This window comes from Oryzias latipes, chromosome 4, assembly GCF_002234675.1.
Source record: "Oryzias latipes chromosome 4, ASM223467v1".
NCBI lineage: Eukaryota > Metazoa > Chordata > Actinopteri > Beloniformes > Adrianichthyidae > Oryzias > Oryzias latipes.
This window is the reverse complement of record NC_019862.2, coordinates 25,102,592-25,129,238: the sequence shown is the minus strand read 5'-3', so window position 1 is coordinate 25,129,238 and position 26,647 is coordinate 25,102,592. Positions and strand designations below refer to the sequence as shown.

The 26,647-nt window shown below is 40.9% G+C and overlaps 1 protein-coding gene across 2 annotated transcripts in view; it reads left to right on the top strand.

Moving 5' to 3' along the window:
• The window catches only part of LOC101158756, a 56,506-nt gene that overhangs the window by 1,403 nt on the left and 28,456 nt on the right, over window positions 1-26,647 (top strand). Inside the window, exons 2-9 of one of the 2 annotated variants that reach the window (XM_023954462.1) lie at window positions 5,490-5,531; window positions 7,150-7,223; window positions 7,321-7,389; window positions 10,036-10,141; window positions 11,190-11,240; window positions 12,692-12,830; window positions 16,183-16,248; window positions 21,631-21,754. In XM_023954462.1, the coding sequence (XP_023810230.1) occupies window positions 5,490-5,531; window positions 7,150-7,223; window positions 7,321-7,389; window positions 10,036-10,141; window positions 11,190-11,240; window positions 12,692-12,830; window positions 16,183-16,248; window positions 21,631-21,754 (671 nt within the window). The remainder of the gene's footprint in view (window positions 1-5,489; window positions 5,532-7,149; window positions 7,224-7,320; window positions 7,390-10,035; window positions 10,142-11,189; window positions 11,241-12,691; window positions 12,831-16,182; window positions 16,249-21,630; window positions 21,755-26,647) is intronic. The other variant, XM_023954463.1, reaches the window with a different exon arrangement.

Genomic DNA, 26,647 nt, shown 5'->3' with positions numbered 1-26,647 from the left:
CACGTCTCCCCAAAAAATATTATCAAAATTGACTTAATGTTAAACATGTTCAGCTGGGAATGATCTACGTTTTAAGTCTCCACATTTTCTCCAACATGGCTGGGGCCCCGAAGTGTATTGTTGTGTGTTGTTTGTGAATAACTCAAATGTTCAACCTATCAAAGTCCACAAAAGACAAATGCTAACACCCATCTAAAAGATTCTGACACAGATTCAGTCGGTCTGAAACTCTCGGCTCCCATGAAGGCTCTACAGAAATGTCAATGTGTCTAATAAATTATTTAAAGTGAATAAATAATTAATTAATACTTTTGTATTTGTATGGTGTCAGAATTATGTCGAAAATTGCACAAGTGTAACAAGTCTCTTGCACTTGAGCTGAACTCTCCTCGTCATTGTAATAACAATAAATAATAATAATTGTAAAATCATGGTCCTATGAATCTAGCCTAAATTAACAGAAGATACCTACACAGATGCAGAAATCTGGGGGAAAGAGGAACGACACCTCTTCCTTGGTGCACCCAGTCCTAAATGTGTCTGTCATCAAAGCTGGACACTGTGGTCCACCACTTTTGCTGTGCAGAAAAGCTGCTGCGGTACTGGCCCGGTGTGAGATACATGCATACATACTGCTGCTTCTGCTTATGGTGCTGAAAAATGGATGACATGCTGTAGGATCTAAGTCTGTATGGCTGCACTTCATTAGCTTCTTAAAGATCCCTCCCTAATCTAAATTCAGATAGTTTTATGAACACAGAGATTCCTCAAAAACACTAGTTTCTGTGAACACAAACCTAACAGAGAGGATGCTCTGGGGTGAGAAGGGGCTGAATGGATGGAGTAATGGTTTATGGATCGCTGCTGGGAGCTGAGGGGTTAGCATTGATCTGTCCTCCTGCATGATACATGCAAATAAGAGGTTTTGATTTATGGAGATTTTTGAAATGTCAGTGGCAGGCCTGGACATTTCCGTTCCTTTCATCGCACTCTGAAGGAGAAATGTTTGATGAAATGTGGAAGGGGTTAAACATCAGGGGGGCACGGTGGGACCTGAAAACTAGCTTTTAACTAGCTTCACACACAAAAAAGTCGAGGAAACTAAAGTGGAATACGTGTGTCAAAAGAAGGGATGCAATGATTCACTTTCCCCACGATCGGGTTGAATGGATTCTGTTTGGTTTTCGATCGAAAACTTAAGCATTTTTGTCTTTGACACAAATATTAGTTTATTAAGATTTTATTAAAACAATTATTAATGTAATTTTATTAACATTTATTGAGTATGGAAAAGTGGAAAGAGGTGCAAACTTTGACCCTGCAGGCAAACTTTGATGATTCTCCATTAAGACTTCCTTGAGAGGAAAAAAGACTTCAGAAACCATGTAGACACAGATGAAAAGACATAATTTCGGCATTACCAGGTATTAGATGCTATTACTAATAAATAGCACAAACATTTATGTAGTAAAAAACTAGTTAGATCATAATAAAATATGTCCTTATTTGGCTCTTAGCCTATAAAGACACCAGAGGAGAGAACCTGTGTGTGAAAACTGTGCTCCATAGATGCACAAGTGAAACGTGAGGACACAAACACACACACCTATGCACATACACACACACTGCAAGAAAAGGAGATGCAAGGAAATTCAAAAATAAGCACAAGTTTGCTTTGAGATGAACATTTAGATATTAAGAAGTCTGCAAATGTCACCATTTTAAATCAGAAACGCTCACTTTTTCCAGGGAAAAAGCAAACAAACAATATTGTATCATTATTATTCAAAGACAGAGGCTTACATGATCTAATGTCAACTTTAAAAAGTCACAGCTTCCTTCATCTTCTTATTACAGATTCATAAAAGCTTCTTGCCTTCAGCTGCCCCATGCCAACATCAAATTCCAGCTATTTCAGTAAAAGTAAATACAAGAAAATGCAAACGAGAAAAGGAAACAATTTGGTTTGGTTTCAGTATATTTATTTTGTAGCTTTAGAGATGTTTTTATTTGTCAAACCTAAAAACAAAAGTACTTTACATAACATAAAAATGATATTCATTTGTTCAGATTGGGTTATGCTTTTCATTGACATAAATGATTTCCTAAAGCAAGAAAAAAAAGAATAATTGAATATATCGTAAAAACCAAATTGAAAACTTCAGAAATCAATGATTTTATATTGATAGCAAGAAGAAAAATATGTTAGTGTAGAAAAATGACAGAAAATCTTATTACAATGGCAGATAGTTTATCCTATTAATGATAAAATGATCAGCAAAAAAAAAAAGTAGAAGTTATATTTTTTAGACCCACTGAATTCCTTTCTGGATCACACTCATTCTCAAATCTACGGTCATAAGTGTCATTTTGGACTGAGGGAGGACGCCGGAGTCCCGTAAAGAAAAGCCACACATGCAAACTCCACACAGAAGGGTCCCAGCCGGAAGTTGAACCAGTCACTGTGAGGTGAGAGCACTAACCACTGCACCGCTGTGCAGCCCCTCCCTATATTAATTTAACTTTATTTATTCATTTATTTTGCAGTGTGCACACGTGAAATGTTGCATTTGTCCGGACATATCATTATCCATCAGTGTAACCCTTGTGCTATCCTAGGCACTTTACCATTGGGAGTTGGGTCATCTAGACCCACTAGACAATGCGCTGAACCTTTTTTCTTCAATGATTTGTGATCATCAATGGTGTCCATGGATTACATGAAATCTTTCCACCTTTGTCACAGTAGGAATAACACATCAATGTAAGCGTGGGGTCATCTTGAGATAGCACAAGGGTTAAGAAAATGATGTAGAGAAAATACCGGATCCAAAATGTGCAGACAGACATTTTCTGTCAGAAATACCAAAGTCAAAATAGAACCCCGGCTAAGGAAAGACACATAACCACCTGATTCACGCTCCCGTATGTCTCCTATATGATGATCCTTTGGGCTGCACGGTGGCGCCGTGGTTAGCGCTCTTGCCTCACAGCAAGTCCTGGCTTGGTTTCTCTAAATTGTCATTCATTCATTTTCTTAACCGTTTTTCCCTTTTGGGGTCACGGGGCTGCCGGAGCCTATCCCGGCCACTTGTGGGCGAAGGCAGGGAACAACCTGGACAGGTCGCCAGTCTGTCGCAGGGTAGAATGTCCACAAACACACATCCATTCACTCTCACACTCACACCTAGGGACAATTTAGAATTGCCAATTAACCTATGAAGCATGTTTTTGGACGGTGGGAAGAAAACCGGAGACCCCGGAGAGAACCCACCCATACACGGGGAGAACATGCAAACTCCACACAGAAAGGTCCCCCGTTGATGTAGTTTTTCAGGTCCCCCAGCCGGGACTTGAACCAGAGGCCTTCTTGCTGTGAGGCAAGAGCGCTAACCACTGCGCCACCGTGCAGCCAAAAATTTGTCCCAAGGGTTAAACCAGGTTGAACTTTGACCAAGCAGGGAGTATTATTTGGTAGTGACTCAAGGCTGACGACATCTGTGTTTATTTTTTAACCCCTTGTGCTATCTTAGATGACCCCACCCTTACACGGACGTGTTCTCCCTACCATGACAAAGGTGGATAAAGGTGGAAAGATTTCATGTAATCCATGGACACCAGTGAAGATCACAAATCATTGAAGAAAAGGTTCAGCGCACTGTCTAGTGGGTCTAGATGACCCAACTCCCAATGTTAAAGTGCCTAGGATAGCACAAGGGTTACATAAATACAAACAATACAAATACAAGGCCACTCTTCTGACATGATGGTAATCCATATCCACCATTGCAATGACCCTGGCAATGAACCGAAACGTTTCAGTTTTGTGACCAAATCACAAAATTTGCACTACTTTGACATTTTGCACACAGCCTCTTTCAACTTTAGGTGGCAGACATGGGCTAGTAAACAGGAGAAAAAGAAGAAGTACCCCCTCCTTGCTTGTCCAGTGTGAACTCCTTAGGCTAAGTACGCATTCTTGAAAACACGTCAAATGCTTTATGTTCATCAGGTCATTGCCAGGCCCCCTCCCCTCCTGCACCGAGCTCCCTATTTGGACACCGTCAGTCGTAGGCTGGTAATTGAGTAGCTGTGTCTGGAGAGCACAGGTGACATGACGTGTCTGATTACTGACACTATGTGTTTGTCAGCCGCCTTCTGAAGAAGGCGCAAAGAAGAATGACACATAATCAGGGTGGTTTAAAACGACAGCTGATTCACCAGGATGATGGGATTTCTTTGGGGTGCAAATGATGGATCTAAATGCAGCACAAGAGGAACCCATCTCATCTATACAGTCATCAGCTTTCAGCTGTTCATGGTACAGGGGCCGAGCTCAAATCAGTTTAAACATATCAAGCCTCATTAGACTCCAGCATTTGCTTTTTTTGGGCACTTTTGCCACCAGAAGCTTGAAAAGAGAGAAAGAAATGGGTTCAAAACAAATCCCTATCGTGTAAATGTCAGACACTTTAAGATTCTTTTCTGTTTAAGACTATAACAGGGTTTCTGTGTGACAAAATAAAGTTAATATTTGTTGAAAGCGGATTTATGTTGATTTTTTTTTCTTTTGTTAATGTTAAAAAATACAATTTTAAGTATACTCACACAATTTCTATAGATACTAAACTAACATATTGTCACCGCGGCGAGCGTGTATGTGTGTGTGTGTGTGCGGGGGTTGGGGGGGATGCGCGAAACATTTTCTTTTTCCTATGGGGGGGCCCTGCCAAAAATATATGAGAAGCACTGAGTTATGACAATCCGTGCGCGGTTCACCTTGCTGCCTGTGCCCCCCCACCCCCACCCCCACCCCACCCCCCACTACCTTTCTTCCTCACACATCCCATCCTTGCAACTGCGCGCTCTTCCTCAGAGACGGGAGCGTGCAGCTGCAGGCACGGCAATCCACAGGTTTCAGGCTATTACATACTCTGTGTCATAACAGGTAATAATAAACAGGCGCAGATTTTTTTTTCTCCAAGCACCGCTGCTACTGCGCGCCCCTCTGGCATCACATCGTGCCCGAGAAGTACTGGTCTAATGAAGAAAAGCTTTTATAATTAAAGATTTGTCTGCGAGCCAGATCTTCTTCCACTTTCGGCTTCTCCCATCAGGGGTCGCCACAGCGAACAAGTCGCATGGTAAATTTGGCAATGTTTTACGCCGGATGCCCTTCCTGACGCAACCTTCTCAAACCGGGCTTGGAACCGGCAGAGGTAGAGAAGGGAACAGGGAGCAGCCCGGAGTCGAACCCGGGTTTCACGGACGGAAGGCGCCGCAAACCAGCACGAGCTAAACTGGCTCTGTCTGCGAGCCAGATGTGACCATCAAAAGACCCATAAATGGCTCGCTCATAGTTTCCCGACCCCTGCGCCAACCCTTCGGTTGTTGGAAAACTTGCTCGACCGCCTGAGCTAAACTGCCGCCCATTTTTCTAGAGAAGTTTCATATTTCTGACCTCCTTCATCCTGTTTTTATCTTCACAGATTTTCTGACAATTGCAACCATCCTGGGAACAGGAATTTTGGGTAAGTTTGAACAAGTGATGGGATTTGTGGCTCTTTTTAGGGAGCAACATCTTTTGGATCAATTCATTTCAAAGAGCCATTCAAAAGACTGGCTCTTTTGGCTCTTTTTTATAGTTATTTGCTTTTAAGAAGCCAGCCTGGAGTTTATTCATTTAATCCTGGAATTAATCACAAGGAATGGGCTGAGATCTGGGTCAGAATAATTGAAATTCAAATTTTCCACCAATAATTGAGTTAAAATTATTTTGGAAATATCAATTATAGCGTCATGTGTGGCCAACATGTTAAAGTCTTGTATGGATTCATTATAAATGTCCCACTGCCCGCATATACATCGTGCATGTTTACAGAGTGTGTATGTGTACTATGAATTATACTATTAATGCAACGGCTAAGCCAGGGGTCTGCAACCTCTTACAAAACCATTTTGTCCAGTTTCTGACTGACAAAACAGAGTGAGAGCTGCAAACCCTCACTACTCTTTCTATAAAAAAAAATACTTTTTTGTTGCAATTTGGTTATGACAAGAAACTTTAAAATATTTACAATACTTAAACTATAACAGTGTTATATATTCAATAGGCTATAAACCAATTTTGATTCATTTTAATCTGACAGCAGCACATTCTAGCTCAAACAGGTTGAGTAATTTGCTCAAACCTTTCGCCTAAAGTTTAGAAGTTATTGTAGCAATAAGTTTAAAGCTAAAAAGAATGTACAATTGTTTTCTTGGAATTATGGATTTTTTTTTTGTTTATACACTTTTGTTTTCTCTTTGTTGTAAAACATGAAAACTGTATGTTTTTATTTTTGTGAATTTTGCAGTGAAAATTAAAAAAAATGTTCTATTCTGACTTAGGTCTACTGTAAAATTATTGTGTAATAAAATGAAAAAAAGTCTTCATAAGAATAAAGAATCTGGGGTTGTTTTAAGTAAAACAAAATTTCAGCAACAAAATAAAAATAAAAAATTTAAACGCAAGTCATTCCAGCAAATTGTTAAATAAATTATCCAAAAGTCCCAGGGCTACTAAAGGGTAAAGGTCAACTATCATTACAAATTTCATTTTATTGATCGAGTATCCTAATATTTTCACTGGTTTTGACATATGGTTTTCTGTAATGTCTGTATACTTTATATTATATAATATATACTGTAGATTATATGATTTATTTCTGTAATCTTAGTAAAGGCAAATAAGATGTTTGCTGGTTCTATTCCGGTCAGGACGGTAAAACCTAAGGTGGGTTCTGTTCTTAGCAAAGACAGGATCATTAAAGCCTTGTCCAGCTTTCAGCAGAGCTCAATGAAATGTTTTATGAAGTGTGTTGAAGAGCAGACAGATTTGGGTAGAGGGGGGAATAAAATGGGACATTAAATTTAACGCTTTGTTTTTAGAAGGATTTCCTTCCCATCCGGGTTTAGGGGGGGTGGAGGGGGTTCTCTGAGCTGAACACTTGTTTAGCCAGTCAAATCTCATATTGCAATCGGCACCATCCATTAAACTTTATGGGAGATTTGAGTGTCTGTGATGAGATGGTGAATGACAGGCGGGAAAAATGTCTGCACAACCACTCTAGTAGGTTTTCAGCTCTTACTTCCTGTTTCCGGAACAAGGTCTTCCTGTAACGATAGCCCATGCTGGCATGATGCCCTTCCTCATCTCCTTCCTTGTTGGTTTCTGTGTTCAGGTAAGTCACGTACACCTTTCCTGGACTCTGACAGTAAAAAAAAATAAAAATAAAAAAAAAGGGCAGATTTATTTATTGCCTGTCCTCTGTTCTCCAGGCCTTACTCATCTACCTGTTTGTGGAGCTTCTACAGAAATGTCAGGCAATGCAGCTGGAGTCTCTAAAGGTCAGTGTAAAAGATGCGGTACAGTGCTATGGAGTTATAGTTTGCAGCTGGAGCATGTCATCCACACATGCAATTAGGTTTTTTAGCTGTAAAAATGCTTTGCACATTTGCACAAAAAAAAAGTTCAGGGGCCTCATTTATAAAACTTTGCGTAGGATTTGCGTCAGAAGTGGCGTACGGATGAAACATAGGACGTGCGTACGCACAGAAATATTCGGATTTAAAAAACCGTGCGCACGCACATCCTACGCATCTTTCCCTTAATAAATCACAACCAATTTTAAATGCAGCGCAGCTTTTGCGGCTTCATGACACGCCCATAGTTGCCCATAAATAGTCCTTGAAACGCCCACAAATTAATATTCATGGCTTGCGAAACCATGGCACACACAGAGAGGAAATCAAAAAATCATAACTTCACTCAATGTGAAGTTGAAGTTATCGTTGGCGAGGTGGAAAAGAGGAGAAAAATATTGTTTGGAGGGCACAGTGTGGGCATTACTAATGCCAAAAAGGCACGTGAGTGGCAAACAGTGGCAGACGCCTTATATGCTGTAGCCTCACAACCTCGGACCGTGGCCGAAATAAAAAAGAAATGGTGGGACATCAAAGTCGAGGCAAGTCCAAAAAAACGTCTAGTGCTCCATGGGGGGGGTCCGGAGCGCCAGATGCACCGGGTGACACGCGTGGGGGAGGGGACCGGAGCGCCAGATGCACCGGGTGACGCGTGGTTCCTCCGAGTGCTCCTCTGTAACGCCGGGCCAAAAGCCCGCAGAGGTCCAAGAGGACGGCTCGAGGAAGTCGGAACCGGCTCATAAGCCACTCGTCCTCGTTTGCCAGCAAGTCTTCTTGCTGTCTAAAGATGCGTTCACTCCCAATTCTTCCATTTGCCACATCTTCTAAGAGCGCAAGATCAGCCATTGTGCGTCATTACGCATTGGTATGGGGCATTTTATTTCCCTCCATTTAATTACATCTGACAAGCTACAGATGTCGGTAATAATCGACGTGGAAATGGGAAATTGATCAGCGCAAATGTAATTTCTTGTGGCTTTCTGAATGGTTGAGACATACGCCATACATTGTTTTATCAAAAATAAAACAAACTAAAGGCATATGCATGAATACCATAATTCCATAGCTTATGAAGAAATGTTTTATGAAAACAACTTTCCCCATTGGACAATTGGTGCGTCTGTCCGTCCGTCCGCACGCCCGCACCTATATCTGCTCCGCCAGACGGACACACTGACGAGAATATCAGTTTTGTACATTATTTCGTTCTGTTAACTATATTATTTATGAGGATGAATTCCACAACATGCCAATATTGCAGAACATATTTTAATTTTTCGTTTTGCAAATATGTGTTCATTTGAATTTCTGTTGTAATTTTCGTTTGATTTTTTTGTTTGTTTCACTGCTGATCGATCAAACGGGTGTTCGTGTAGCTGTTAATTGTAAGACTTGCTTTGTGAAGTCTTCATGTTATTTATGAGAGGCAGGATTGTCATTTTCACTTTCACGTGTTTCTTCCATCTGTCAACGGCGTCGCCGTTTCTCATTTCACCCGTTTTTGTGCGTACGCCTGGGTCAGAGCTTGCGTGAAGGACCGCACATTTTCCCGTCAAGTTTGCTTTTTATAAATCTCAACTATTGCGTAGAGAGTGGCGTACGCCTTCTTTTGTGCGTACGCAGCCTTTATAAATGAGGCCCCTGGTCCTTAAAACAGCACAAAAACCGGTACCGGTGTTTTCTTTGCATGCTCTCAAACAAAGATCTACAGACAAACTCAAGAATTTTCTCACAAATATTTTAAATAATTAACCCCTTTTTCCTGTCAGTGGTCAATCAGCACACTGCCTCTCAAGGCAGCAATTTAAACATCCTTTTCTTCATTTCTTGAAGTTCATTTTTTGACATTAAAACCCAGGGCGACTTTTTACATTTTGGAGCAGCCGTGGTGCTGAGGTAGAGAGTTCCACCTCTGATTGGAAGATCACAGGTTCGGTTCCCATCCTGCCAGCCTACATGTCAAAGTGTCGCTGGGCAAGGCACTGAACTCCACATTGTTCCTGGTGTTTTTAGGTTGGCACCAGTGCCATCAGTGTGTGAATGTGTGTGTGAAAAACATGGTTTATAGGTTAATTGGTCACTGTAAAATTGCCCCTAGGTGTGCATGTGGGTTTGTGAGTGTGTGGTCCTGCAACAGACTGGTGGCCTGTTCAGGGTGTACCCCGCCTTCGCCCAACAGTAGCTGGGTTGGCGCCAGCAACCTCATGACCCCATATTGAATCTAAAATGTTCTGAAGATGAATGAATGGATGGAGGCAGAAAAGTATTTTTGGAGAAACGTGAATTTAGCATATTGTTTCATGTTATTGTACAATTTTTTTTAATTATTTTCTACTTTCTTGTTTTTATAATTCTAGTTTTTATTTTTGGCCTAAAATGAGCAAATGGCTGATTTGTCAAATGAACTTTAACAGCCTAAAAGAAAATTTCTCTTGGGTTCTCCAGGGTTATTTAAGTTTTTTTTTTTCCCCTTCTATAAATCTTCAGCATTGAACTTGCTGAACCAATGCTGGGTAGGGGGTGGAGTCTCCCACAGTTGGTATTTACTCATAAAGGGTTCTTTTATCTCAGACCGGAGTGGCAGAGTGCATCATGATGAGTCCAGTGAACATCCAGAGCCCAACCTTCACAGACGATGAGGAAGAGGAGGAATATGAAGCAGACCACGCAGCAGCAGGTTAGAACATCTTTGTCAAAGCTTGTGAAGGAAAATTTCTATCCCGAGACCTTTGTTGATCCTCTTTAGACTGACCCTCAGAGAGAGGAGCATAAGTTTTCCGAAGCTCTTAATATGAGACGCTGCTCACAAATCCCACACAAGAAAACTCAAGTGTCCGTGACAGATTTATGTTCACAATCACTATTTTATTTGACAAAGACATAACCAGCTGTACAGAGGTTGGAAACATATAAAGATCCTATTAAAAACACTAAAGACAGTAAGCAAATTGCAACAACTCTCCTGGCTGTTATAATCGTCATATCAGAGGCAGGAACAAAGCCGATGGTCTCAGATATCCTGGTGAAAGACTTCATTCTGCAGCCCCTCACCCAATCACAGTGAAAACAGAAGGAGCCAAGAGAAAAGCAGTCCAATCTGTTCAAGTTGGCCCATAAGGTTTCTGACAACCACTTGTTTGGATCAATTGATTTGATTTGATTTGATTTGATTTATTTTAATCAAGCATTGTAGTCAAAGCAATAAAGAATGTACACAGATTTATCAAACTCATTACAGAAATGATGAAATGCATAGATTAAAAAAAACAAGCAAAAAAGACACTTAAATCACGTTTTCTCACTTAAATATAGTGATCATTATCTAAAGTCAATTAGAGCTTGATTTATTGCCTTAAAAGACTCATTGACATCATTGACTGTATATGAGAGCAGGACTGACTTGCTTCCAGTTGCCATGTTGAAACAAAATATCTTCAGCAGTAATTGGTCCGAATCTGTCTGAGTCTGCATTTCTATGGCAACCACTATGGCCAATCAGGAGTGAGCACATCCCTACCATTTGAAAGCGGGCTCCAGAGAATCTATCAATCAAACGCTTTGTCCATTCAAAAGGAGACCACATACTTTTATTGAGGCATCTGATTGGTCAGTTTATAACTCGAATAACTTAACAAAAATATTAAGATTCGCAAGAACATGTTAAAACAGTTATCAGAGCAAGACTGGTTATTCTGAAGATATTAAGTGCTGTTATTTCTCTATAGCAGGTCTAAGGGGTTTTGGCTTCTTGGAGCCAGAAGTTTCTTCCAGGGGAGGTGGGTCACCCAGTCCAGTTCTCATTTATTGTCAATGGTTGGTTGGGCCCCAAATACCTCAGCTGGGTCGTGTGGGGGCATGTGCCTTAAATTGAAAGCGCTTAAACATCTCCATTGCTGATGATCCCATACGTTCTCTCAGGGATGCGCAACTCTACGCCTTGAGGGCAGGTGTGTCTGTAAGATTTCCAGATATCTAAGTCTCACTCATGACTGATTACCTGGTTCAGGTGTGTCCAGGCAACTAGAACATTCCAGAGCAGGGTATGTTGGAAAACATGCAGGAATGCGGCCCTCGAGTTCTGAAGTTGCCCATCCCTGGTCCATGTATGAATGACAAACACTGCATAAGCACACGCCACTTACAATTTGGAAACAAAGAGCGAAGCTGGAACTTTCACCCAAAGCTCCAACTTTCGTCATTGATCAGGGAGAGTGGTTTCAGGCTGCTAACCTTAGGTTTCAACCTCATGCACATTTGCAGCTGACTTGTCAAACAGTGCACCCACAGGTTTGTGTGTACGCCCCGCGATATCTGCGTTTGCAGATACTGATTAGAAGTCATTTGTGCTTGCTCCTCTGTAACGCTCAGAAGGGAAAGTCTGCAGTCAGGTCTGCAGCGAGTCACGTCTTTGTCTTTGAAGTGGATTATGAGGTTAATGCTTTATTCACGCAGTGTGCATAAAAGGGCAGCGTAAAAAAGTTCAGCAGAGCATGTATTATAAAAACAAAATGTGCCTCCAGGCCTGAGGATACCTGCTGCATACCTAATATATTTCACTTTCATCTTTTTTCTTAAGGCTGGATATTTGGTCTTTTTTTATAAAAATTGACAACTCTGTTTAAAGTCACTTTCTACAATGAGTCGGCATCAAACTCTGCTTTCAAGAATTGCAGAGTGTAACTGCTGCAGACTAAAAAAACTGATGCTACGTTCACAACTGAGCTCGAAAACGCGCGTTCGAGCGACCACTGCAAATGACGTGCGTAAATGCGAATTTCAGGCTTCCACGTTCAAAACTCTTGCGTTCACACATGGCTACTTAAGTTTTTAAGTCTGATTTCAGGCTTTACAAAAACGCGTGGCCATTGAGCGTGCATTGAAACTTCACCCAGTTGAACTTTTAATCAACCAGGGACACGGTTTTGGTATTAACGTGTGTCTATTTTAATTAACGGACATGCCAACCGTTTGACAACAGATAATGGAGGAGAAATGAATAATAGCGGTTTCTGTCCGGCTGGAATTCCATCACACCAAGTCTTTCATGTGTTGGAAAAGAGCTGTGAAAGAAAAAGCCTGGAGGAAGATTTGCGAGATTTGCACCAGATCCAGCTGTAGGTGCATGCGCTAGCATTGAGTAGCGACAGTCCAGTGCGAACACCGACTGCTGAAAGTGCCGACGTGTGAACGTAGCATCAGGATCTTTATTCCCATCTTTGTTTCACAGATACAGGTCTGCTGCAGCCGCACACTGTCACACTGCAGGAGCAGGCGGAAAACCTTCAACCCAACCTATATCTCCTGGGGTGCCTCTTCCTGTCCCCGCCCATGAGCTGCGCCTTCAGCTGCATTCTCCTCTTCCAGTTGTAAGTTCCTGCCTCAGTAAATGCTCTTGTGCAAGCATTTCAACTCAATTTTTAGTTGCTAGTCTTCAAGGCAAGAAAGTGAACGTCTTACCAAAACTGGAGCTGGATTATTATCTCATATTTCAAAAATCCAACATCATATAGAATGTTATACTCTCCAAAAGACAGCCAGAGTCTTCTCATTTCTTTCCTCTGCCAGCACGGATGCTGGAGTTCAAAATTTGTGTGCGGGAACACTTTGAACTCATTTATAAATAGCTGTCTTGGCTCCCCGTGCAGTTCAGAATTGATTTTAGAATTATTTTAAGCGTTTCTGAACGTTTCAGTGGTCATGGACATTCCCATTTCTCTAACATGATGAGGTCGTCTGGTCCCTGCCTGTTTATTGTTCCTAGAGTTAGAACCATAAGAATGATGGGGTTTCCTACAGTCTTCATCACTCCCAGGAAACCTCAGAGACTGTAGAGGCTCTTAAAGTCCCACTCACCTTTTGATCTATTTTCCAAGCGTTCCCAGTGGTCTTTTGATTATGATTATGCCGTTTTCACACAAAATCCAAAAAACACAGTTTGGCACGTTAACGTTTGGAGTGGGGTCATCTGGACCCCACAAGATAGCACATTGAAAGTGAGCTCTGGAAAACAGCATCTGAGGTCAGTTTGTCTGGTTTTATCGCTGTAATGCGGGCAGCACGGGTTTGAGCTCGTACGGGCGTGTGCGACCTCCCAGGGAGGGCCGCGGGGCTTTTAGCATCGCGGCTGGAGGGCGGTGTTATCAGTGCAAGAACAGCTCTGAAACAGCAACTGATCGATGGTTCTGTCATTGTGTTCAAGGAGGCTAAGAGCCGGATCGATGCAGAGGCTCAGCCGCTCCGTTACCCGGCACACACGGACTCGGCGCTGCCCTTCACAGCCAGCGGCCCATGTTCACACACGCCTCTGCTCTGCAGACACACAGCCTGTGTGCTCCTTCTCTGTCCCAAAACACCTTTCTGCCTGAAAAAATGACATCATGTGCACTAGTTTTTGTCAATATATTGAAGACTCATCTCTTTTATTCATTGCAAAAATCTCTTTATCAGGTAAATGGGTCCAATTTCCATTCTGATGTCTGATATCTAGTTACAATGCAACATTTCATGAATCTTCCCCCAGGCTTTTTCTTTCACAGCTCTATTCCAACATTGGCTTTGGTGTAAAGAATTCCAGCCAGACATAAAACAGCAATTATTAATTTACCCTTTCACGATTGATTTTAAAAACACTTCCTAATCAGTCCCCTGATGGGTCAAAGTTCAACCTAACTTTTAACGTGCGTTCAGTGACTGCATGTTTTGTACATAGAGCACAAAAACAATCACAGAAATGTAAGTAGCTGCGCCTGAACGCGAGAGTTTTAAACGTGGAAGCCCTAACATGCGAGGTTACACACATTTCCATAGACCTTTCATTGAAAGTGGCAGCTTGAACGCACATTGCTGAAGGCGGTGTGAATGTCAATTGTTTTTCACATTTTTGGTGTGCTTTTGAAAAGGGCTGAGCGTCCGATGTTGAAGATTGATTTACTCAGACTGCCACTTGAGATCAATTTCCAAACTTTAATTAATTTCCGTTTTGATCAGTCAGCAATCAATAGGTAAAAAACCTTAAACACACACGATAACAGTAAGAAATATTTACAAATTCCACATCCACAGTAACAACAACAAAACATTTATATAATTTAAAGAGCCTCAGTTAATTATCAACTTCACTCATTTACTTTAATTACATTCGTATTTAAGTTCATGTATTAAGTCCAAATTCAATCAAAAATTAATTTAAAATCTCATTATTAAAAATTCACATTCATAAATAAACTTCCCACTATAAATTTACAAAAGATAAAAAAAGCACACCGACAAAATAAACATCTAAGTCCTTAATCCTGAAAATTCCCACTGGTACCCGAAGTACACGCAAACATTGCCGGAGCGCACACTCCGCTCCCACAACACACCAAACAAAAAAGGAAACAAGTGATCGCGATATTCTAGCGCTCAGATAATGTCTCTTCTTGCCGGCTGCCTCTTGAACAGATGAATAAGGACGACTCAATTGCACACAGGTAAGCAAACAAGCTTTACACACAGACTCACAAGGCTTGTGTCTCGCCGGTGCTTTTTTTTTTTTTAATTAGGTGTGTGCGTCGCCATTAAATGAATGACACAGCACGCTCAGCTGTTCAGTTCCACATCACGTGAATCAGTCAGATGCTCCAGAGCTCCAGAGTTCACCTTCATGTTCAACATTGGTATGATCCACAGCAAAGCTGCTTTCCTGTGACGGTCCTGTCGGTGTGAAAGCTCACCTGAGAGTCTGTTCCTTTGATGATGAACACATATGGAAGATAAGCTGAGCTTTAGACACAGCAGAGGGAGAAGAAAACGATAGAAACAAATGACAGAACTCCATCCCTAACAGTAGAAACTAGTAAGTCCTTGTGTGAAAAAACCTCTCCTGCTGCCTGTTCAGCAGTCAGCACACTCCCCTAATTGACGCTGAAACATTTCATCTGTTTAGTATTTTTCAGTAGGAGAGCCTCAACCCTCAGGGGAATTGGTGATAGACTGTCATTCAGAGAAAACAATCATATTTGAAGGCTGCATCAGTATTTTGGATGTTTATTGGGAGAAATGGACATTGTGTACTATGAAGGACAGCATCCAGAGTCAGGCTCTGTGTGCTGCATCCATATTCCAGGCAAAAGTCATTTGACTTGCATGATGTCTTTAACATATACATACTTTCTTTGTGACATCAATGATTTTAGTTAAACTTCGTCCTACAGAGAAGAAAGTTTGACAAAGCAAAACAAGAGAGGCTGCATCTTAACCTTTAGCATTTGAAACTTTGGGACAAAATCAATGAGTTGATCTTTTTTTAATTTTGGTCACCCTAAATTATTAGAGTTCTCAAATATTCTCTTCCACCGTAGTGTAAATCAGTCTAAGCGTGTCGTGGCTGTAACACAAAAAAGATTTGTCACTTTTTTTTTAAACTGAAAACATTGAAGATGAGCCAATTCTGCGCAGGGGGACCAAAAAAAAAGATCAGGTCTGAAGTCCAAGTTTTGTTACAGATGGGTCTCCAGCGCTAACTGAGAGGTGTTTTTAATGTTACACAGTAAAGAGTTATTATTAGAAGGATAGAGAAATGTGACGGTACAGGAAATGATGCTGAAATGAAAACTGTAACCTCAGACAGCTTTGCTCATCATGCTGCAGCAGCGCTGTGACAACGTGCTTGATCACTGCTTCAAACCTAACAACCTGACTTTCTTTTCTCCTTCACCCCCCTTTGTCTTTCAACAGTGTTTCAATTGGAGTTAGTTATGTGTTAGCCGGCAGTGAGGCGTGTGCAGCACTTCTAAATGTCAGGTAAGTCTAACAGAAGCATCACATCGGGAAAACGTCCTCCATCTCACTCTAGTACTGTGATTGTGTTCTTTCCTGGTTGCTTACATCAGTTAGCCTTGACTTTCTTGTCGTATTGTGAAGAAATTTACACCTAGTTTGACAAACCTCTTTAGGGTTGTTTGTGATGGCACACACTTAACACACATGATTATGTCATGTGATCATGTCATGTCCAGCATCCTTCTCTAAGGCCCTAAAATGAGTCATAAATGCAAAAAGGGAGTCCTATATGAGCCACACATTATTCAGGGACTTTTACCCACATTGCCTTTTGTGTTAAGGCACCTCTGTTTGTTATATCTTAGGGTGTATTCAGACTGGACTCATTTGGTTCGCTTTAAGTGGACCAGACAGAGTTAGTTACCCCTGATAATCCGGAAGAAAGTTTCAATCTGAATGGACCAAAGCCAACTCTGGTCTGGAACCAGGAACTGCTCGGAGACCCATCTTTCAAGGTGGTTTTGGTTCGTTTCCAATCTGACTTAACTTAGGTTCGTTCTGAGATTCCTCAGTCTGAAAATGGTCCGTGCCCGGAGCGGAACAACTAAACCAAACCGGCCACAGTGGTGGTCACATGATATAAACAGAGTATGAAAAGAACATCTGATGAGCCGCGGACAAATGTAAATCAGCAATTATCGTTTTATCAAACAGAAAAAAAGAGTCCAACTGTTTACGTGTTAGAACATTTATTTTAACACAGCTGATATGTTTTTTTTGCCATGTATCCAGTGCAGCTCTGACGTCATCCTAAACGCTACTTTGGAGTTCCACAAAAGAATTCTCCTTAAAACAATTCCTGGTCAATGAGATCTTTAGTCACGTGGATTTGTTTACAAGCTTTAGTCCAGAACAGGAAAGTCCACTTGACGACAGTCTGTATGCAGACCAAACACAAGGTTCAGAACTCCGGACCAAATTAAGTGGACTGGGTCTGGACAAAAATTATCTTCCCTGTCTGAATACCCCCATAGGGTAGGCGCCCCGCAGGAAATTTTAAGATCGCAGACGATCCGGTGAGACCATAAGGTAAAATCCTTTATGAATATTTGTTTTCTAAGGGCATGCTCCGGGTGTCAGGTTGTAGTGAACACTTGAACCACACGTAAGGATAAATAAGGGTGAAATCAGGCACATTGTGTTGGTGAATTTTCATTCCATCAACCAAACCCTGCACACTGCACAGGGAGTTTGTTGACATTGTTCAAGTGCAGCCTTACTATTAGAATCGTGGAAATTGGACGATCAAAGTTTAGTTTGTGAGTGCATCCCACAGGTGTCTTACAGGCACATGCGTATCACGTGCACCCCACGAGCATGCAGCATTTGGCCACTGTCAGTAAGGGAGCAAGTTCTCACAGCTTACTAATGATTATAGTGTGGCATAAGGGCACAACACACCAGCATCACTCTTGCTTCATAAGTGGGTGAAACTTACATAATCAAAATACTGCACGATACACTTACCACACGCACAACAATGGTACGTTCCATTTTCTTAAGGTGGTCCCACGAGTCTCAAGGAAACTGCCAGACACACCGGTAGCATCAACCCCCATTTTCTCCCCTTTTCTTTTGTATCCTTAACCCCCATCTCTAACATACCACGATCTCCTTAACATATATAAAAACTTTAGTATCAATTCATTGGAAGTGGTCGCTTGAACACGCATTGCCAAGCGTGGTGTGAACGTAGCTTTAGAGGAGTCAGCATAATCAACACCTATCTACCAGAAGAGATCTCTTCTGTTTAATCTGGGATAGGGGTATGATCATTTGATCATGTTTCTGGTATGAATGTGTGGAAAGAAGCAGGCTGTGTTAAAAAAGGAAGCAGGATGCTCAAGAGTTTCTCACACAAGAGCTGAGCTGTTCCTAAAACTCTGCAAACAGCGTTTGAAAGAACAAGACTCTCATCTCACAGCTTAGAGTAAACTCATTTTCAGCTCTGCTGTTTGCACACTGTATTCATGTACTGTGAACCGATTGCATCCCAAAACATCTCACAGATGCCTTTTCCCTCAGAAAACCTTAAAAAAATGAAACATCAAAACAATAATGGTAAGAAAAATGAAGGGGCAAAAAAAACTGTTCACAATAAGGTGAAACTCCAGCAGCTCTGCAAGTCTTTCACCTAAACTTCACACCTCTTCCCTCCTCCCAAGCCTGTAATTACTTTTATCAGTTAACAGGGCTAATTTATTTTGTTATGCCCCAGTAAACCCTTTACTCTAATAATATTATTCACACTCTGCGGGAAGGTTGGACCTCTTAGTCTGCACGCCTGGATGCTTCATTATCGGCCCGCTTGGCGCCGGGGGAGATGCTGCGATTCGCCGTGGAAGTGGGAAGGCAGGCTTGCTGGAGTGAAAAGAAAATCTTGGAAAGCTTTCCGTAGATAAACCTCCTTATCCCCCCCCTCACTCCCCGGGGGCAGAAATCAATAGGGCACTGCAGGTCTGTGTGCAGAGGCACTGCGCTCAGTCCCACTGCTGAAGGATGGATGGCGACCCGGACGCAAATGTCCAGCTTCATTCAGATCCATTTCACCTCAGAGTCCTCGTCAGTGTTTTAACTTCAACAGCAATATTGAAACAAAAAAAAATCGTTTTGCTTTCAGCTTTAAATTTAAGAGGATTAAAAAGTGAACTATTTTATATCAGTTTAATCTTGTGTTCAATTAAGATGAACCCCCCCCCCCCCCCCCCCCATCTCCACAGCTACTAAACTTCTTCATTTCCTTCAATTAAATTCAGTTTTTCTCCTTTAAACTGCTGCTTTTATATCTCAGGTTTAATTAAAATAAATGCAGGTGTTTTACTTCAAGCTAAACGTTAAAATGTTTGACTTAACGTAGTATCAGAGGCTTGTTTCTCTGTTCTTTTTTGTTAAAGAAAAAATAAAATAAAATCATATTATGATTGGAACATTATTTATGTTCCAATTATGGTCAATTCGTCTTCCAATCTTGTTATTTTTACAGTGTGACAGTCATGATTTTTTACATACTTTTTTCAGTTGGGATGCAGCAATAAATAATAAGGCAGACCTTTTTCTACTGTGGCTGAATTTTCATAAATATGAAAAAGCAGATAAGAAGTCTAAGGGAATTTAAAGGCTCTAATCCTGAGAAAAAGCGCTTGATTTTCAAAATAACGCACTAAAAGCACACTTTACCAGTTTAAATTGTAATAACACAAGTTGAGCTCAAACTGTTCAGTTTAAAGTCCCATTCCAATAATTTTTTAATCTTGATTTTTTGATCTGTGAAAGTGTTCCCAGTGGTCTTTTAATTATAATTATGAAGTTTTTACCCAAAATCAAATAAAAAAACAAAACGTGTTTTTGTCTGGGACAGTTTCTGCAGTAGTTCATTAGAAATTCACCTCTGAGTTGTGGGTGGCACAGAGCAATCTTGCCCTCTTCTCGACATGCATCTGTTTAGACTCTCTTTCGCTAGCTTACAGGCTCTCACACCCCTAACCTAACACTATCAGTGCCACAAAAATGGCAGCAGTATTGGAGCTATGCAGCCATACAGTTTATAGCCAGATTCCATCTTGGACAAGGGATGTAAGACGTACATGGATCTAGTCGTCTACAAGTGGATGCATCAGAATGGAGTGGAGCAGGGAGCTTGTGTCCTGCCGATTGTAGCTTCTACATCAAAACTAAAAGCTTTTTCAAAAGGTTTTCTTTGTGTCTAGTCCCGACAGTTTAAAACAAGAAATACTTAAAAAATGAATTTTAAGCTTAATTTTCTTTATCTTTGTCCCCCGTCATCAGAAAAATCTTTAAAAGAGCAATACCTTCAAGTTTCGTTCGGAACTTGAAGAGATGTTAACCCTTCATGCCCATATGACATTTACACTTTTTGAGTCCAGACTAAAAGTGACAGGAACTGTGCAAGCACAAATGCATCCCCAGCTGATCCTGATTGAGATGTAGAGTTCAAACGGAATGAGCGGACAAATATGCAGCAAGGAACCCAAATACAGGAGATCAGGAATCAGCATGTAGAGTTGCTTAACCCTTGTGCTATCCTAGGCACTCTAACATTGGAAGTTGGAACATCTAGACCCACTAGACAGTGTTCTGAACCTTTTTTCTTCAATGATTTGTGAACCTCACTGGTGTCCATGGATTTCATGAAATCTTTCCACCTTCATCCACCTTTGTCATGGTAGGAATAACACATCAATGTGAGGGTGGGGTCATCTTTTATTATTTTTTTTTTTTTGTTTTGTTTTTTTATGGGTGGAGTGGGGTGGGGTCATCTAAGATAGCACAAAGGTTAAAAGGTGTTAAGTCCCACCCTGATCAACTTTTGATCTATTTTAAAAGTGTTCCCAGAGGTCTTTTTAATATGATTATGCTGTTTTTAACAAAAAGTTACAAAGCACACCGACAAAATAAATAAAAAACTCTGGTTTTCTAAGACATAGTTTCTGCAGAGTGGCAGTAGCTCATCGGAAATTTGCCTCTGAGCTGTGGATGGGACCATTGGCGCAGAGCAACCCCACTCCCTCTTCCCCTCCCGGTTGCTGAAAGGTCTCCCTCTCCCTCCTCCTGGCTTACAGTTTGTAACAAATATGGCTACGAAAATTGTACGGCTGGAAGGCTCCATCTGGACCAGGAAAACGAAGACGTACATGGATTTAGTGGTCTACAAGTGCATCAGAATTCACAACATTGAATAAAAAATACTCAGAAATGCCATCTTAATCTTAATTTTATTTATATATGTCCTCCATCAAGAGAAAAATGCCACAGGAACATGTTAAAAACACCAAAAAAAATTATTTACATTGGAGTGGGTCTTTAAATGAAGAGACAGGAAATCCTGAAAATAACAAAACAATAATAAAAAATAGCTTATTTTAAAGTTTGAATACCTTGAGGAGAAAAAACTTTTTATCTTCTTTTTTCTCTCCGTTAATGAACTTTCACTATTCGATAACATTGCCTTTTAAAGGAATGTTGTATAAACAGTCAAAATAAAAATCTGTGAAAACATTTCTATTAACAGAATATACTGCTATATAAATACAGTGTAAAATGCCCCTCTAGGTTCTCACATTCCCATTCATTGTGTATTTCAACCGAAAGATTTATTTAAAAGGTGGAACATTAGCCTACATCGCCACCTGCAGGAGAGGAGTCAAACATGGTTGTGTCTGCCCTCTTCTGCTCCTGTAGACAAGACGTGGTCCACCTAAAACTGGGACAATGATCAAGGAGGGAATTCCTAATAATTGTGGACATTAATGGGAAATCATCCGAAAAACAAATAACTTGCAAAACTTGATAAGGTTAAGATTGATTCATGTTTTTTCTCCACAGCCACGTGTACGTGATCCCAGCCTTCACCTGGATTCTCACACTTGCTATCTTGCTGGCACACTCGATTATTCAGCCGGTCACTTCCGTGCTCACCTTCCTCAAGGGAATTCTGCTCATCATCACGGTAATAGCTCTTTTTTAATAGAAAATAATGTTGAGTTTCTTTATTTTTGGTTTTTACTTTAGGAAAATGACTAATTTTGTTTTTGTACGAAGAGGTCTAGCATAGCAGAGAAGAACTTTGGATTTGTTCTGGACATGGGAGAATTTAGACAGTGCCATACGTGTAACAGAGGAGTTCAAGATGAAGGTGGGACTACACCAAGAATCCGCTTTGAACTCCTACTTGTTTACTGTGGTGATGGATGGACAGACAAATGAGGCTAGACAGGAATCTTTGTAGATCATAATGTTTGCAGATGACATTGTGATCTGTAGTGAGAGCAGAGAGCAGTTGGAGAAACATCTAGAAAGGTGGAGGTATTAGCAAGTGCAACTGTTTTGATCAACTAGTGTGAGAGAGGTGGAAAAGCAGGTTGGAAATAAATGCAGCAAGCCATTTGGGGTCATGTGTGACTAAAGATAAACAGCAGGAAGGAAAAGAAAAGGTTTACTGGCAGTGGTGTGGCCATGTGAAGAAAAGGATTAAGAATGAATGTATCAAAAGGTCAGCTACATATTTGGAGATAAAGCTAGATGGTTTGGACACAAAAACCTTTGAGGAGGATGCTGAGGTTGCTGCTTTCAATAAAGTAAAAGACCAAAGAGGAGATTCGTGGATGTTGTTGAAGAGGACATGATGTTGGAGAAGAAGATGAGTTTCCTGAAGGGGACAGCTGAAAGTCCAAGAAGAATCTATTGAGCTATTTACCTTTTTTCATCAAGAGAAAGTCTAAAGTGACAGAGAAGTACTTGAGTTTCAGAGGACATCTATGGAAGCAGTTAGACAGTGATGAAATGTGCTGTATGTGTGATAAAGAAGTTCAAGGTGTAGGTGGGACTACACCAAGAATCAGCTTTGAGCTCCTTCTTGTTTGCTGTGGGGATGGACATGCTGACAGATGAGGTAAGACAAGAATTTTTGTGCATCCTGATGTTTGCAGATGACATTGTGATCTATAGTGAGAGAAGAGGGGACACATCTTTAAAGGTGGAGGATTGCTCTAGAAAGGAAAGGGATGGGGTTCAACCGCAGCGAGACAACTGTTTTTTTTTTTAGCTTCATTAAGCCATGACCCTTAGACTCTTGTGAAGCACCATGAGAATCCTTATATCCAAATCAGAAGCCGTGGCTCTCGACTGGAATCAGGTTGGAACTCTCGGTCCATGTTAGGAATTGATCTCTCTCTTGACGTAGAAGCCACTACGGCAAGCCACAAGCTCCCTGCTCTGCTCCATTCTGGGTTATCCACTTGTAGACAAATAGTTCCATCTACATCTTTGTTTTCATCGTCTGAGCTGCCATCTGGATCAAAACTGTACAACTAGATGGCTCAAAAATTGTTCCCCATTTTTGTTGCACCGCTAATTTTATGTTGGGGGTTATTAGGGACTGTAAGCTAACTGGAGAGAGTATAAACAGATCGATGTCAGAAGGCAGTGGAAACCTTGCTCCGTGCCAACGGTCCCACCCACAACTCAGAGGGAATTTCTTATGAATTACTGTCGCTTTGCAGGAACGATGTCCTAAAAAACAGAACAGTTTTTTTGCCTCAAACCAGTATAATCATGAATACAAGACCACTGAGAATACTTTTAGAATAGATCAAAATATAATTGGAGTGAAACTTTAAGGATCACTGATGCAGGCAAAAGAACTAAGTTTCCTTCGCAAGGGAGGCTGAAATATCTCTTAGGGACAGGGATCAAAAAGAGTCAGCTGAGGTTGTTTGGACATTTTGTGGGAAGAGTCATCCGGACGCATTCCTATTGAGGAATTAAGGACCGTATTCAACCAGAAGGAGACCCTATGGAAAAATCTGTACACATTAGAAAAGGTTAAATGTCTCTGCTGGCCTGGAAACACCTCAGAGTCCTCTAGACACGGGACGAAAAGTAGACTCCTTAAAATTACAAAGTGTGTACAGAGTTTACCCACACTGCCTGACTTACTTCCTCAGGTGGTGTCACAATTTACACCCTCCATCAGGAACTGAGCACAGGCTGGTAAACAACTCCGAGGCAAAACGAGCCACACAGCCACAGGAAGGTGAAAAGCTTGGTGAAACATAAAAAATGAATATTTACATTTACAATAACGTTTTTTTTAACTTTCTTTTTTTTTTTTTTTTTTTTTTTTTTTTTTTCTTTTTAACTTGTCCTGTCCAACAGCTAGGCAGACAGATGAGAGCTGAGGGCCTCTTGGGTTGGACATATTTTACTTTAACAAGAGGGGTTATTAATCTTCAGACAAACCAAAGGTATGTCTGAATAAACCCCTTTTGTAATTGAGGCCAAACTTTATTAATTTCAAACATGTCTGAAAATCTTTGGTGTTGGACCGGACGGAAAAGGAAAGAGGGGAAGAAGAGAGAGGGACGTTAGAGAGAGGGGGGGTAGGGGGTGATAATAGGAGGGGAAGGGGGATAAGACCATGAAGCAGCATAAAGCAGCAAGTTTACTGGTTGTTAATCATTATGGTAAGGTTCAAATGTAAAAAAAAACAAAAAAAAAGGGCGGAGCCTGTCCACACACACACTCAAATGTTATAAACACACCTGTTAGTTGCAAAAATGTCCACCTGTCGACATGTACACAAAACAGATAGTGTTCACACGCATACTTATGCCTTAAAACCAACTAGTGTGAAATATTTCAGTCAGTTTTTTTTAACTTTCGATATTTAAAATTTTCTTAGGCAAACTAATTCCTGAAGGAATTCCAACTAAATCTAACTGAAGGACCAAGAAAAAAATCTGTCTTGTTTCCATCTTGATAATATAGAATGTAATTTCCATAATTGTCTTTGCCTATCGGCACACACCAACATATTTTATTCATGTGCAGAAAAGATCCTTCAAAATGATCTCCAAATGTGTTAGAAGGCCATGCTTTGCAAAGTAATTGCGCCTGCTGTTAGAAAGCAAACACTTTCCAAGTTCATCCTTCAAACCTGCCTGCAGAGTATCCGACAGAACAAGAAGCCAGTGTCAATCACTGAGATGCACTTTATGGATGCAACATTTTTATAGTCAGACCATCATTTGCAACAATTCATGCAGGAACAACAAACAACAGCATATAAATGAGCACTTTTGCAGTTCGGACGGAGCTTTTGTTTACATTATGCAACATGAGCCTCCGGGGAAATTAGGAGAAACATCTCCACAAAAAACAAGTCCCACTCTGCGGCAGAAACCCACGGTCGGAGCGGAGAGAGGCACCAAAGGCAGTGTGAAATGTAAAAGACTCGCTAATTAAAATATCTTAAACGCATTTGGGAGTTGGAGAAACACAGTGCACGGAAAATTCAGAGCAAAACAAGATGGCTTTTATTACAAGAGCTAAGCTCGTAGCAGGAATGGCATTAGAGCCCTTCCTTTATGAAGCTTTCTAAAAAACATTGGCACACAGGCAGCAGCGTAATCAATACTTAAACAATATTGAAGACGAGTAGACTTAACTGAGGTGGATCTGGAAATCAATGAACGCTATAAAAAGATTTAAGTGAATTTGAAGTGAGACATGGCAGAGCAGCAGCAAAGAGCTGTGGCTCTTTGTTTGGCGGAAAAGAGAAACTCTTCATTGAACATCTCAGAAAACAACCCCCTGTGCTCAAACACTCCATTTCTTTCCTCCACTATTAGGCAAATTTCTGTAATCCCACATTTGTAAACTTTAGTATCCCTTGTGCTATCTTAGATGACCCCACCCTTACATTGACGTGTTCTCCCTACCATGACAAAGGTGGATAAAGGTGGAAAGATTTCATGTAATCCATGGACACCAGTGAAGATCACAAATCATTGAAGAAAAAAGTTCAGCGCACTGTCTAGTGGGTCTAGATGACCCAACTCCCAATGTTAAAGTGCCTAAGATAGCATAAGGGTTACTGTAGTTTCATTTTACGATGAGTGATAAAGTAAGATGCTGGTTAAGCCTTAGTAACATGCGCCAGTTCGGGGGTTACCCGGGGAGGATTTTGGGTTGTCTAGGATGCTGTCCTATGGTGGCCTTACGACACCCTTTTATAAGTCATTAGTGAAGTGCGTGTACTGGTTCCTGCCATGAGCAAATGCTGCACATATGGGGTGTGCACATGGTACATATAAGCACCTGTGTGGGCACCGTACTTTTGAATGGCACTAGCGGCTCTCTCTGCAGTGCATAGGTTTGGGGTGAGTCGAAGAAAAAGAAATATCTGTATGACAAACATATATTTCATGACTTTATCCTTACTTACCCTTATGTGTTGCTTACGACCTGTTGCCTGCAGCATGCCCATAGAAAGAATCTGCATTGACATTTTCGCTCTACGGGTTCACCAAATGCTACCCCAGCACTGCCTCCTTGTGACCTGATTAGATTATTGCAGTCTAGGATTCCTCATGTCATTGGTTCATAGTATACTTTATTTGGAAAAGGGTATGGAATTATTTTATTTGAGTTTTATCGCAGAAAGAAACAGTTGCAGTAATATACAAAAATAAAAATAAAAACTGAACTGTTTGACTATCTCCACATTATCCTGGGTTAGGGGGGCTTTTGTGCATGAAGGCAGAGTACACCCTGACTACCACCTTTTATACCATGGTAATTGTAAAAATGTAAAATTGTTTTCCTGAAAGCATGAAAATCATACTAGGCCCCTGTTACGCCCCCTTTTATGTCTAGGGGTGCTAGGGGGGGCATAACATAAAAAAAGTAAAGTTTTGGCTATTAAATTAACTGCAACACAAAACACCAAACAAATGTCTCCATAAAATAACCAAATTTATGTACAAATAAACATCCTACAAGAACTAAAAGTGAAGCTAAAAGGCTTCAGGGTGAACCCAGGCCAAAATAACAAACAAAA